Source organism: Bubalus kerabau, chromosome 2 (genome assembly GCF_029407905.1).
Source record: "Bubalus kerabau isolate K-KA32 ecotype Philippines breed swamp buffalo chromosome 2, PCC_UOA_SB_1v2, whole genome shotgun sequence".
NCBI classification, from domain to species: Eukaryota; Metazoa; Chordata; class Mammalia; order Artiodactyla; family Bovidae; genus Bubalus; species Bubalus kerabau.
In genome coordinates, this window is record NC_073625.1 from 194,849,624 (window position 1) to 194,861,842 (window position 12,219).

Sequence of the window (12,219 nt, forward strand, 5' to 3'; positions counted from 1 at the left end):
AAATTTCCCTTCGGTAAGGTACCCACTGGACTTCCCAGGTGGTGCTAGTGGTAAAGAACCCGCCTGCCAATACAGGAGACAATAAGAAACATGGGTTCAATCCCTGGGTTGGAAAGATCCCCTGGAGAAGCATATGGCTGGCCACTCCAGTCTTCTTGCCTGGAGAATCCCATTGACAGAGGAGCCTGGCAGACTGCAGTCCATAGAGTTGCAAAGAGTCGGACACGACTGAAGCAACTGAGCACGAACGCACTCAGGGCACCCGTTATATTGGATTAGAGGCCCACCCACTCTTCTCTACCAGGGCCTCATTTTAACTAATTACATCTACGACCAATTTCCCAAGAGGGTCATTCTGAGGCCCTGCGGGTTTATAAACCTCAACATAAGAATTTCTATGAGGGCGTAGTTCAAACTGTTACTGGCAGCATGTTAAGCCTGGGCTGCCATAACAAAATACCATAGGCTGGGGGGCGCTTAAACCACAGAAAGGTATTTTCTCACAGTTCTGGGTCCAGAAGTTCGCAATCAGGGCGCCAGCATGGTTAGCGTCTGGTGAGAGCTCTTCTCTGCGTTACAGACTGCCACCTTCTCACTATGTGTTCACATCCTGGGACGTGTGTGGGGTGTGTAGGGGGTCTCTCTGGTGTCTTCTAATAAAGGCTCCAATCCCATCATGTCGGCCACCCCTCAGGACCTCATCTAGACCCAGTCACTCCCATAGGCTCTCCCCTCCCCCCAAATACTGTTACCCTGGGGGCTTGGGGCGTTCACATGTGAATTTCAGGCACATGCAATTTCAGTTCACATGTTCACTGTAGGCAGTGAACACTTTAAAGAAAAAAGGATCAAGGGGAAGGTATAAGAGAAGAGTGATCAAGTTGGTAGGAGCTGAGGGCAAAGATTTCCCCTCTCATCATCACCTTTGTTAAACGTCCCATGCATTGTGTCTTGTGACTCCCAAGCTGCAGATGACAGTATACTTGGAAGAAATGCATTTAGCATTGATATCTTTGGTATATTTTTAGCCTCTTGTAAAGCTAATGCCATGTGCCCTACCACCAAGAGAACTTTGAAAACACGTTTTGAGCTCTGCACCAACAAATGTAACTTTTACTATATGTAAATTTTACAAGTATTTTAATTCAGATTTTACTGTGTTTACTTTGTGTGTGTGTGTGTGTGTGTGTGTGTGTGTGTGTGTGTGTGTGGCTGTACTGGGTCTTTGTTGTGGTGCATGGGCCCTTCATTGCCGCGAGAGGGCTCTCTCTAGTTGCGGCGAGCAGGGGCTACCCTCTAGTTGCAGCGAGCAGGCTTCTCATTGCGGTGGCATCTCTTGTTGCAGAGCACAGGCTCTAGGGCGTGAAGGCTTCAGTCGTTGTAGGGTACATACAGATTTAGTTGCCTCGAGGCGTGTGGGATCTTCCCAGACCAGGGATCCAGCCCGTGTCCCTTGCCCTGGTAGGCAGATCCTTAACCACTGGACCACAGGGAAAGTCCCATTTACAAAATTTTTTAAACCAGAGAAACGTGTTTTGAATCATCTCAAAGCCCCAAGAGTGACATTTGCAGAACTTGAACAGTCTGTTAGCACATGACTTTGGTCTCATCGGTCCCCCGGCCCTGAATGGGGACAGTGGAGCATGTCACTGCCAGAAGGTGATCACACTGCTGTGCAGGTGGCCTCCCGGACCTGAAGGTCTTAGAGTCCGCAGGCTGGTGAGCCAGTCTCGAGAGGTTTTTGTGTGTCTCCGTCCTCTGGTTGGCTTCCTTTCAGGAGCTGGCGATTCCAGTTTTCCACCTTGGCTGAAGTCCCTGATGACCATCTGCTGCTGTGTGACTGACTGCTACCTCCAGAATGTGGCCATCTCCACCCTACTCGAAGTGATCAACCACTCCCAGTCCCTCGCCCTCGTCATCGAAGACAAGATGAAACGCTATAAAAGCTCCGGACACAACCCATTTTTCGGCAAGCTGCAGATGGTGACGGTTCCTCCCATCGCTCCAGGAATACTGAAAGTCATTGCAGAGAAAACAGACTTCTATCAGGTATTTCCCACCGGGAAGAGGAAAGCTGGGACCCTGAGACCTTCTTCCCAGACTCTTTCTTTGAAGCTGTCCCTGAGGTTTTGGGGTTGGGGTGGGTGGATGTGTGTGTGTGTGTGTGTGTGTGTATGCAGTCAGTTGCTCAGTCATGTCCAACTCTTTGCCAACCCCATGGTCTGTAACCCACCCAGGCTCCTCTGTCCATGGAATTCTCCAGGCAAGAATACTGGAGGGGGTTGCCATTCCCTTCTCCAGGGGATCTTCCCAACCCAGCGATCAAAACCATGTGTCTTGCATCTCCAGCATTGACAGGCAGATTCTCTACCGCTGCGCCACCTGGGAAGGCCTAAGGTTTTGGTAGTGGTGACAGAGTATGGTGCCTTGGGTAGTAGCCAGAGAGCGTGGCTGGAGACCTGGGCCTGCTTTGTCTGTCTCTAACCCCAGCTCCTGGCAGTTTCTGGCCCCACAGCAAGTGTTCAGTGATATTTGTGTTCAGCGTTAGGCTGACTGGACTCCATAAGTAAGAATTGTTAACTTACCCAAATACACAGAAAGAGAAACTTTGTCCCACTTTGTGAGATTTGAGGCTTTGAGGTTATTTAGCCTCAAGGATGGAGAAGGCAATGGCATCCCACTCCAGTACTCTTGCCTGGAAAATCCCATGGATGGAGGGGCCTGGTAGGCTGCAGTCCATGGGGTCGCCAAGAGTTGGACACAACTGAGCAACTTCACTTTCACTTTTCACTTTCATGCTTTGGAGAAGGAAATGGCAACCCACTCCAGTGTTCTTGCCTGGAGAATCCCAGGGACGGGGGAGCCTGGTGGGCTGCCGTCTATGGGGTCACACAGAGTTGGACACGACTGAAGTGACTTAGCAGCAGCAGCCTCAAGGAAAACTTCAGTTTCTCAGCCATGGCTGACTCTGCAACCCCATGGACTGCAGCACGCCAGGCCTCCCTGTCCATCACCAACTCCTGGAGTTTACTCCCAGAGTTGATGTTCATTGAGTCGGTGGTGCCCTCCCACCATCTCATCCTCTGTCATCCCCTTCTCCTCCTGCCTTCAGTCTTTCCCAGCATCAGGGTCTTTTCAAATGAGTCAGTTCTTCATGTTAGGTGGCCAAAGTATTGGAGTTTCAGCTTCAACATCAGTTCTTCCAATGAACATTCAGGACTGATCTCCTTTAGGATGGACTGGCTGGATCTCCTTGCAGTCCAAGGGACTCTCAAGAGTCTTCTCCAACACCACAGTTCAAAAGCATCAGTTCTTCAGTGCTCAGCTTTCTTTATAGTCTAGCTCTCACATCCATACATGACTACTGGAAAAACCGTAGCCTTGACTAGACAGACTTTTGTTGGCAAAGCAATGTCTCTGCTAAGAGCTTGTTCTAATTCATGTCCATTGAGTCGGTGATGCCCTCCAACCATCTCTTCCTCTTAGAAAAGCTTAGTATTTGTCAAATGTGAGAAAGATTGTTGCTGAAGATGGCGAGCAGGTGTTGTCCATCTTTCTTGGGGACAGAGTAAGAAAATAAGGTATTATAGGGCTCAATCAACTGCAAGAAGCTGAAAGCTATTCCAGCTAGCTCATGAAAAAAAAACCAACAACAAACTGAGGTTTATTATAAAGATGGAGCCTGTGGAGGGCCAGGGTTGGGAGTGGAATGCCGCTGGCTCTCACAGGTCTCACCTGGGGAGCTGTCAGAGCCCAAGGCTGCTTCCTCTCCATGTCTCCCTGCCAGCCAGGACCTAACCTGCTTGTCACTCAACCTTCAGTCAGCCTCAGGACCCTCAAGCTTGGTTGTCAGAGCTAATGACACTGGCGTCTCTTTTTCACAGTCCTGAGCTCGCCTGTCAAGGCTCTTAAATGGGCAGTCAGCGGAGCACGCCTGGGTCAGGCGGCTTCTGCTGTCCAGTCAACCACAGCAGTGACCCAGGCCAGGATGGAGTGGTCGTGCAGTGTAGACAGGGACAGGACCACTCACCAGGGCCTGTAGGGGGAACCCGTTTCCCTTGAGGGTAGGAGGGGCTCCAGATGCCCTGCATACCGGATACCCTGAGGAGGAGAGATTCTCGATGCTTTATGTGAAGTGCTGGAAGTAAACTCTCCTTTGAGGTCTTGATAGCCCATCGTCTGAACAGCTTTTGAAGTGGGCTGGCTTTTCATCTATTGGGTTGAACCCTCCTCAAGCAAGTCATGTAGCTGAAGCCATCTCCAGCTTGGTTCTGTCCCCCCGCCCTTTTTTTTTTAAATTTATTTGGCTCTGCCGGGTCTTAGTTGCAGCATATAGGATCTACTTCCCTAACCACGGATCAAACCTGGGGTCCCCCTGCATTGGGAATGTGGAGGCTTAGCTACTGGACCACCAGGGAAGTTCTGTTCTTTTTTTTGTTAAGAGCATTATTTAAATATAATTCACCAATTTCAAGTTTTTACTATATTCATAGAAATACACCATTTTCCTTGTTTTCTGTATGTGATTTCTTTTTTTTCCCACCTGTTTCCCCGTTTTTATTTTCTTTTTCATTAAGTGCTCTTTTCCAGCGTAATGTTTTAATCCCCTTAATGATTTTTTTCAATGTATTTTTGGAGTTGTTTTTTTTTAGTGGTTACTACTCTAAGGCTTACCATATCATATGCATCTTATCAGAATTGACTTCATTTCCATTCTGAATTCCTGTGAGTTGCAGAAACATTCCTGGCAGGCTACAATCCATGGGGTCGCAGAGAGTCAGGCATGACTGACTGACCCTTTTTCACCTCTTGAATAGCTCTGTTCCTCTTCCCTTTCTTGTGCTGTTGTTATTATGCATAGTACATCTAGGTATGTTATAAACTGAACAACATGTGGCTGTATAATCTTATGATATTTTAAGAACTTGGTAAAGGAAAGGAAAACAAGTATATATTCGTAGAGTTTGGTTGTTCAGTTGCTTAGTTGTGTCCGACTCTTTGTGATCCCATGGACTGCAGCATGCCAGGCTTCCCTGTCCTTCATAATCTCCCAGAATTTGCTCAAACTTGTGTCCACTGAATTGGTGATGCCATTCAACCATTTCATCCTCTGTCATGCCCTTTTCCTCCCACCTTCAATCTTTGCCAGCATCAGGGTCTTTTCCAATGAGTCGGCTCTTCTCATCAGGTGGCCAAAGTAGTGGAGCTTCAGCTTTAGCATCAGTCCTTCCAATGAATATTCAGGACTGGTCTCCTTTAGGATTGACTGGTTGGATCTCCTTGCTGTCCAAGGGACTCTCAAGAGTCTTCTCCAACCCCACAGTTCAAAAGCATCAATTCTTCAGTGCTCAGTTTTCTTTATAGTCCAGCTGTCATATCCATACATGACTACTGGAAAAACCATAACTTTGACTAGATGGACCTTTGTTAGCAAACTGACCTCTGTCTCTGCTTTTTAATATGCTGTCTAGGTTGGTCTTAGCTTTTCTTCCAAGGAACAAACATCTTTTAATTTCATGGCTGCAGTCACCATTGGCAATGATTTTGAAACCCAAGAAAAGAAAGTCTGTCACTGTTTCCATTGTTTCCCCATCTGTTTGCCATGAAGTGATAGGACTGGATGCCATGATCTTCGTTTTTTGAATTTTAAGCCATCTTTTTCACTCTCTTTCACCTTCATCAGGAGGCTCTTTAGTTCCTCTTCTCTTTCTGCCATGAGGGTGGTGTCATCCGCATACCTGAGGTTATTGATATTTCTCTTGGCAATCTTGATTCCAGCTTAAGGTTCATCCAGCCCGGCATTTTATATGATGTGCTCTGCATATAGGACTTCTCTGATGGCTCAGATGGTAAAGAATCTGCCTGAAATGCAGGAAACCCAGGTTCAATCCCTCAGTTGGGAAGATCCCCTGGAGGAAGGTATGACAACACACTCCAGTATTCTCGCCTAGAGAATTTTGTGGACAAAGGAGCCTGGCAGGCTACAGTCCATGGGATTGCAGAGGCAGACACAGCCTAGCGACTGATGCCTTCACACTCTGCATGTAAGTTAAACAAGCAAGGTGACAATATACAGCCTTGACATACTGCTTTCCAGATTTTGAACCAGTCTGTTGTTGCATGTCCCCCATTCTGGCTCTCTTCACTTGTGGGTTCAAGTTTACCTCTGGTGCTGTTTCTTTACTCCAGTCCACCTTTGCTTGTACTGTTGTAAAATACTTTTCCACAAGTGATGGGAACAGCAGTGCAGTGTGCACCTATTGTTTTACACAACTGGTTTTTAAAATTATTTGTAAGAAGAAAAGAGAAGGAATATGCATTCATGCTGTCTCTCTATAATTACATAATTACTTTTTCTGGTGCTCTTTGCTTTTTGTATGGATTCAGATAACTGTCTGGGGTCAATTATTTTCACCCTAAAGAACTTTTCCATTAGTCTTGTAAAGTACAGCTGCTAGCAACAAAATCTGTTAGGTTTTCTTTATCTAGAAATGTCTTTATTTTTCTTTCTTTTATATAAGATAGATTTATGGGATATAAGATCTTGTTTCTTTTTTGTGTGTCTTTCAACACATTGAATCAAAGAATAAGCCCACTTTAATCTTTTCCACATACACTTGATTATAAAATATTTAAAGCAGCACCTGTTTAATAATCCATAACAAATGCTCAGCTAAATGTTTGAGTGAACCTGCATTTGAATTAATTGTTTGAATATGTCATCCATCAGTCTTCTGGCTTCCCTTGTTTCTGATGAAAAGTTGGCTGTTACCTTACTAGAGTTTGCTTGTAAATTATCAAATCAATTTTCTCTTGTTGCTTTCAAGATTTTCTCTGTCCTTTATCATTCCACTAGGATGTGTCTGGGTGTGGATCTCTTTGAATTTATCCTTCTTGGAATACATTGAGCTTCTTGGATATGTAGATTGAGGTTTTTCATCAAGTTTGGGAAGTTTTCAGCCCTTATTTCTTTAAATATTTTTCCGGCTCATTTCTTTCTCCTGGCCTGGCACTCCACATATGTGTATGCTGGTGCCCTTACTGGTGTTCTGAACGTTTCTCTAAAGCTCTATTCATTTTTCATTATTTTTTTCCTATATACTTCAGATTTCATGATTTTTATCAGTCTTTTTTCACTGACTGTTCTGCTAGTTCAAATAAACTGTTGAGCCCCCTTTAGGGAATTTTTCATTTGTTATTGTACTTTCAACTCCAGAGTTTCCTTTTTATAATAATTTCTGACTTCTTGTTATCGTCTATCTGATGAGGCATTGTCATCATACTTTTTTTTTTCTTCTTTGAACATGGTTTCCTTTAGTTATTCAAACACATGTGTAATGGCTCCTTTGAAGTCTTTGTTAAATCTGGTTCCTCTCTTGGCTTCTGCTGTCTGCTTCTTTAATCCCTGTGCGTGGGTCATATTTTCTTGTATCTTTGCCATGTCTTGTAACCTTTATTGAAGACTCAACATTTTAGACAATATATTGTTGTGACTTTGTATTCTGGCACCTCCCTCCAACTCCCACCAGTGACCTGATGCTATTGTTGTCTCTGTTGTTTGTTTAGTGACTTGACTGTTTTAGTTTGTTTCCCCTGCAGGGTGAGGCATTTGGTGCTGCTCCTTGGAGGCTGCTGCCTTAGGAATGTGCAGCCACTCTTGAGATGATGGTGATTTTAGCAAGATTTTCATTGACTTTCCCTGATTTCTGTTAAACTCTGTTGGTATCACACCCAGATGTTAGGCTCCACTAATCACTGGATGATGGCTCTATGATTTTTAACAGTGCCCTGGGGCACAAATTACTGCACAGCCTGATCCAATTTATACTCTTGACTCAGGTAGGTTTTTTCTTTTAATGTTTATTTGTGTGTGTGTGTGTATATATAGATATATTATTTTTCTGGCTGTGTTGGGTCTTAGTTGTGGCATGCAGGATCTTTGTTGCAGCTGCAGGCTTAGTTGCCCTGTGGCATGTAGGACTTTTTACTTCCCTACCCTGGGATGAATCCATATCCCCTGCATTGGAAGGCAGATTCTTAACCACTGGGCCCCCAGGGAAGTCCCTGTCTCAAGTAGTTTTTTGAGGCCAGTCTTAGAGATTTGTTTTGACACAGGAGGATTTTTCCTAGCTCTCTGTGTCCCTGTTAGCTCAGTTGGTAAAGAAACCGCCTGCAATGCAGGAGACCCTGGTTCAATTCCTGGGTCGGGAAGACCCACTGGGGAAGTGACAGGATACCCACTCCAGTGTTCTTGGGCTTCCCTTGTGGCTCAGCTGGTAAAGAATCCTCCTGCAATGTGGGAGTGAAAGTGAAGTCGCTCAGTCGTGTCCGACTCTTTGCAACCCCATGGACTGTAACCTACCTACCAGGCTCCTCTGTCCATGGGATTTTCCAGGCAATAGTACTGGAGTGGATTGCCATTTCCTTCTCCAGGGGATCTTCCCAACCCAGGGATTGAACCCCGGTCTCCTGCATTGTAGACAGACACTTTACCGTCTGAGCCACCAGGGAAGCAATGTGGGAGACCTGGGTTCAATCCCTGGGTTGGGAAGATCCCCTGGAGAAGGGAAAGGCTACCCACTCCAGTATTCTAGCCTGGAGAATTCCATGGACTGTAGAGTCCATGGGGTCTCTGAGCAACTTTAATAAAATACGATAAGATGTGTCCCTGTTTATTTCTGGTAAATGAGCTGGCCTTTGGTGTAGCCTGTTGCTGTCATGGAGCTAGCAGCCTCCTCTTAATTACTTACCATTAAAATCTCTTCTTATTTCTGAGAGCACTCCTAGGCTTGACCTTATCCTACACTCCCTTATAGAGAGCTGAGCAACTCTGTTTTGTGGCCCATCTCTCCCCCTAGGCAAAATCTCTGAATCCTGTTGTGCAGGAAGAGCTGTAACTGGGTCAGTTGTCTGCTTCTCTTGGTGTGATTTCCTTGCAGGGTGCTGGGTGGGGTGGTAGCCTCTGGTCTTCTGGGTGTGCCTCTTTTCCTCTGCTAATGAGTGATGAGTGTTCTTAGCCTGCTATGCTTAGATAGAGCCTCCATCCAAGAGCCAGGGCAGAGGAGTAAAATACTGGCGGCCTGTTCCTCCCAGGGAGATGCAAAAGCCTTATTATTAGCTGGGGAGCTGGGAGGAGAGGAGTCCCATCTTCCTGGCCACCCCCTATCAAGTCAACCTGGATTGAGAAGTGGACGGGGTCGTAGTTGAAGTGCCATAGACTTGCTTCTTGTGCTGGAATTTTCGTAGATTCTCTACAAAAGGAGTTTTTCCTCATTTCTTGAATGCCCTAGGATACTGTCCAGCAACTCTAAATGGCTGGCTGTTTTCTTTTTCTATAATTTTCACTGGGAGAGGGTCCATGGTATGTTCAGTCTAGCCCCATTCATGATGTTGGGTCCTGGCAGATTCTGGATTTAGTTGCTCTTCAGCTTCTTCCCCTCATTCTCCCTGTCTTCCTTGCTACCAAAGTTGAGTCACAGTATAGATCTTGACTCTGTAGAACTTGGAACCGTGGTGACTGGGCAGATCTTTTTCCCTGGTCCCGCATACATCACAGAGTTTGGCATAGCTACATCATAGGCACAGAGAGGAAAAGAGAAGAATTTCATCCATGAAGTCTTGGAAGGCTATTAATAGAATAAGAATGATAGGAAAGCACTCAGTACTTTCCTCTTGTTTGGGTATGCTTTTATGAGTTCTTTCTGAAGCCTTGATTTTTATTTTGATTCAGATTTAGTACGTCCCTGAGCACGTGCTACTTGCCAAGCACTGGAGTATACGTTATATCTTAATGTTACCAGGTTCTCAAGAACGAGACAAGGCTGGAGCCTGCCCACATTGAGATGCTGGAACTAGAGACGGTAAAGCAACCTATACACTCAGCCAGGGTGCGCCCCAGGTTCTCAGACTCCAGGCGTCAGGCTGGTCCCAGATCCTCTAGCCTTTTTCTCATTCCCGTGGAACAGCTTACATACCAGTGTTCATTCTGCCTATAGTGCCAGCAAGGGTAAGGTCAGATGTCCCAAGAGTGCCCTGCCCTTTCTAAGTAGTAATGGCAGATTGCCAGCCACTAAGAAAATGTTTTAGAAAAGGCAGAGGAACCAGAGATCAAATTGCCAACATCCGCTAGATCATCGAAAAAGCAAGAGAGTTCCAGAAAAGCATCTATTTCTGCTTTATTGACTATGCCAAAGCCTTTGACTGTGTGGATCACAATAAACTGTGGAAAATTCTGAAAGAGATGTGAATACCAGACCACCTAATCTGCCTCTTGAGAAATTTGTATGCAGGTCAGGAAGCAACAGTTAGAACTGGACATGGTACAACAGACTGGTTCCAAATAGGAAAAAGAGTTCATCAAGGCTGTATATTGTCACCCTGTTTATTTAACTTATATGCAGAGTACATCATGAGAAACGCTGGACTGGAAGAAGCACAAGCTGGAATCAAGATTGCCAGGAGAAATATCAATAACCTCAGATATGCAGATGACACCACCCTTATGGCAGAAAGTGAAAAGGAACTAAAAAGCCTCTTGATGAAAGTGAAAGAGGAGAGTGAAAAAGTTGGCTTAAAGGTCAGCATTCAGAAAACGAAGATCATGGCATCTGGTCCCATCACTTCATGGGAAATAGATGGGGAAACAGTGCAAACAGTGTCAAACTATTTTTCTGGGCTCCAAAATCACTGCAGATGGTGACTGCAGCCATGAAATTAAAAGATGCTTACTCCTTGGAAGGAAAGTTATGACCAACTTAGATAGCATATTCAAAAGCAGAGACATTACTTTGCCAACAAAGGTTCGTCTAGTCAAGGCTATGGTTTTTCCTGTGGTCATGTATGGATGTGAGAGTTGGAGTGTGAAGAAGGCTGAGTGACGAAGAATTGATGCTTTTGAACTGTGGTGTTGGAGAAGACTCTTGAGAGTCCCTTGGACTGCAAGGAGATCCAACCAGTCCATTCTGAAGGAGATCAGCCCTGGGATTTCTTTGGAAGGAATGATGCTAAAGCTGAAACTCCAGTACTTTGGCCACCTCATGCGAAGAGTTGACTCATTGGAAAAGACTCTGATGCTGGGAGGGATTGGGGGCAAGAGGAGAAGGGGACGACAGAGGATGAGATGGCTGGATGGCATCACCGACTCGATGGACGTGAGTCTGGGTGAACTCTGGGAGTTGGTGATGGACAGGGAGGCCTGGCATGCTGCGATTCATGGGGTCACAAAGAGTTGGACACAACTGAGCGACTGATCTGATCTGAAGAAAATGTCCAGAGCATAGGGACCGAGAAGGCAAAGATGATGAATGGGCAGGCGTGTTTTTTTGTGATCAATGTCAAGTCTCAAAAACCCTCCAAAAAATCTTTAAACCTTCCAAATGGAGCATCTTACACATAAATTTGCCCTAGGGACTGCCAGTAAAGGGACTACTTTATTTTATTTGGAAATGACTTCGCTACTCAATAAACTTTCATCACTTTGTTGAGCACAAACCCTAGAAGTATAACTTACCCCGATCTGGAGAGACTATTTTAGACAGACATTCCTGAAGCATAATTCTTCTTAATAAAGTTTATCTAAAAGCTCATATCTCATTTACATTTTTTAGAAGTTTCCTCACCTGAGGTTCTTTCTTTGCTGACAAACTTGTAAAATGTATAACAATATTTAACTTATATTAAACCTTCAGTTCAGTTCAGTCACTCAGTCATGTCTGACTCTTTGCGACCCCATGGACTGCAGCACACCAGGCCTCCCTGTCCATCACCAACTCCTGGAGCTTACTCAAACTCATGTCCATCGAGTCAATGATGCCATCCAACCATCTCATCCTCTGTCGTCCCCTTCTCCTCCCACCTTCAATCTTTCCCAGCATCAGGGTCTTTTCAAATGAGTCAGTTCTTCGCATCAGGTGGCCAAAGTATTAGAGTTTCAGCTTCAGCATCAGTCCTTCCAAGAAGGTCAATGTATAAGATTTCGGTGAAGGAGGAGTTTAGTGCAATGAAGCACTCACTTTACAAAAGGTTTTCTGCTAGTCAGGAGGAGCTGATGTCACCATGAAGGGATTTAGTGCTTTTCTAGATATGAAAGTGAAAGTCACGTCCAACTCTTTGTGAGCCCATGGACTATACAGTCCATGGAATTCTTCAGGCCAGAATACTGGAGTAGGTAGCCTATCCCTTTTCCCGGGGATCGAACTGGGGTCTCCTGCATTGCAGGCA

The 12,219-nt window shown here is 45.3% G+C and overlaps 1 protein-coding gene across 1 annotated transcript in view; it reads left to right on the forward strand.

Moving 5' to 3' along the window:
- Positions 1-12,219, forward strand: part of DOP1B (DOP1 leucine zipper like protein B) — a 171,527-nt gene that overhangs the window by 109,741 nt on the left and 49,567 nt on the right. The window contains exon 14 of the mRNA XM_055569915.1: positions 1,778-2,049. Within this exon, the coding sequence (XP_055425890.1) occupies positions 1,778-2,049 (272 nt within the window). The remainder of the gene's footprint in view (positions 1-1,777; positions 2,050-12,219) is intronic.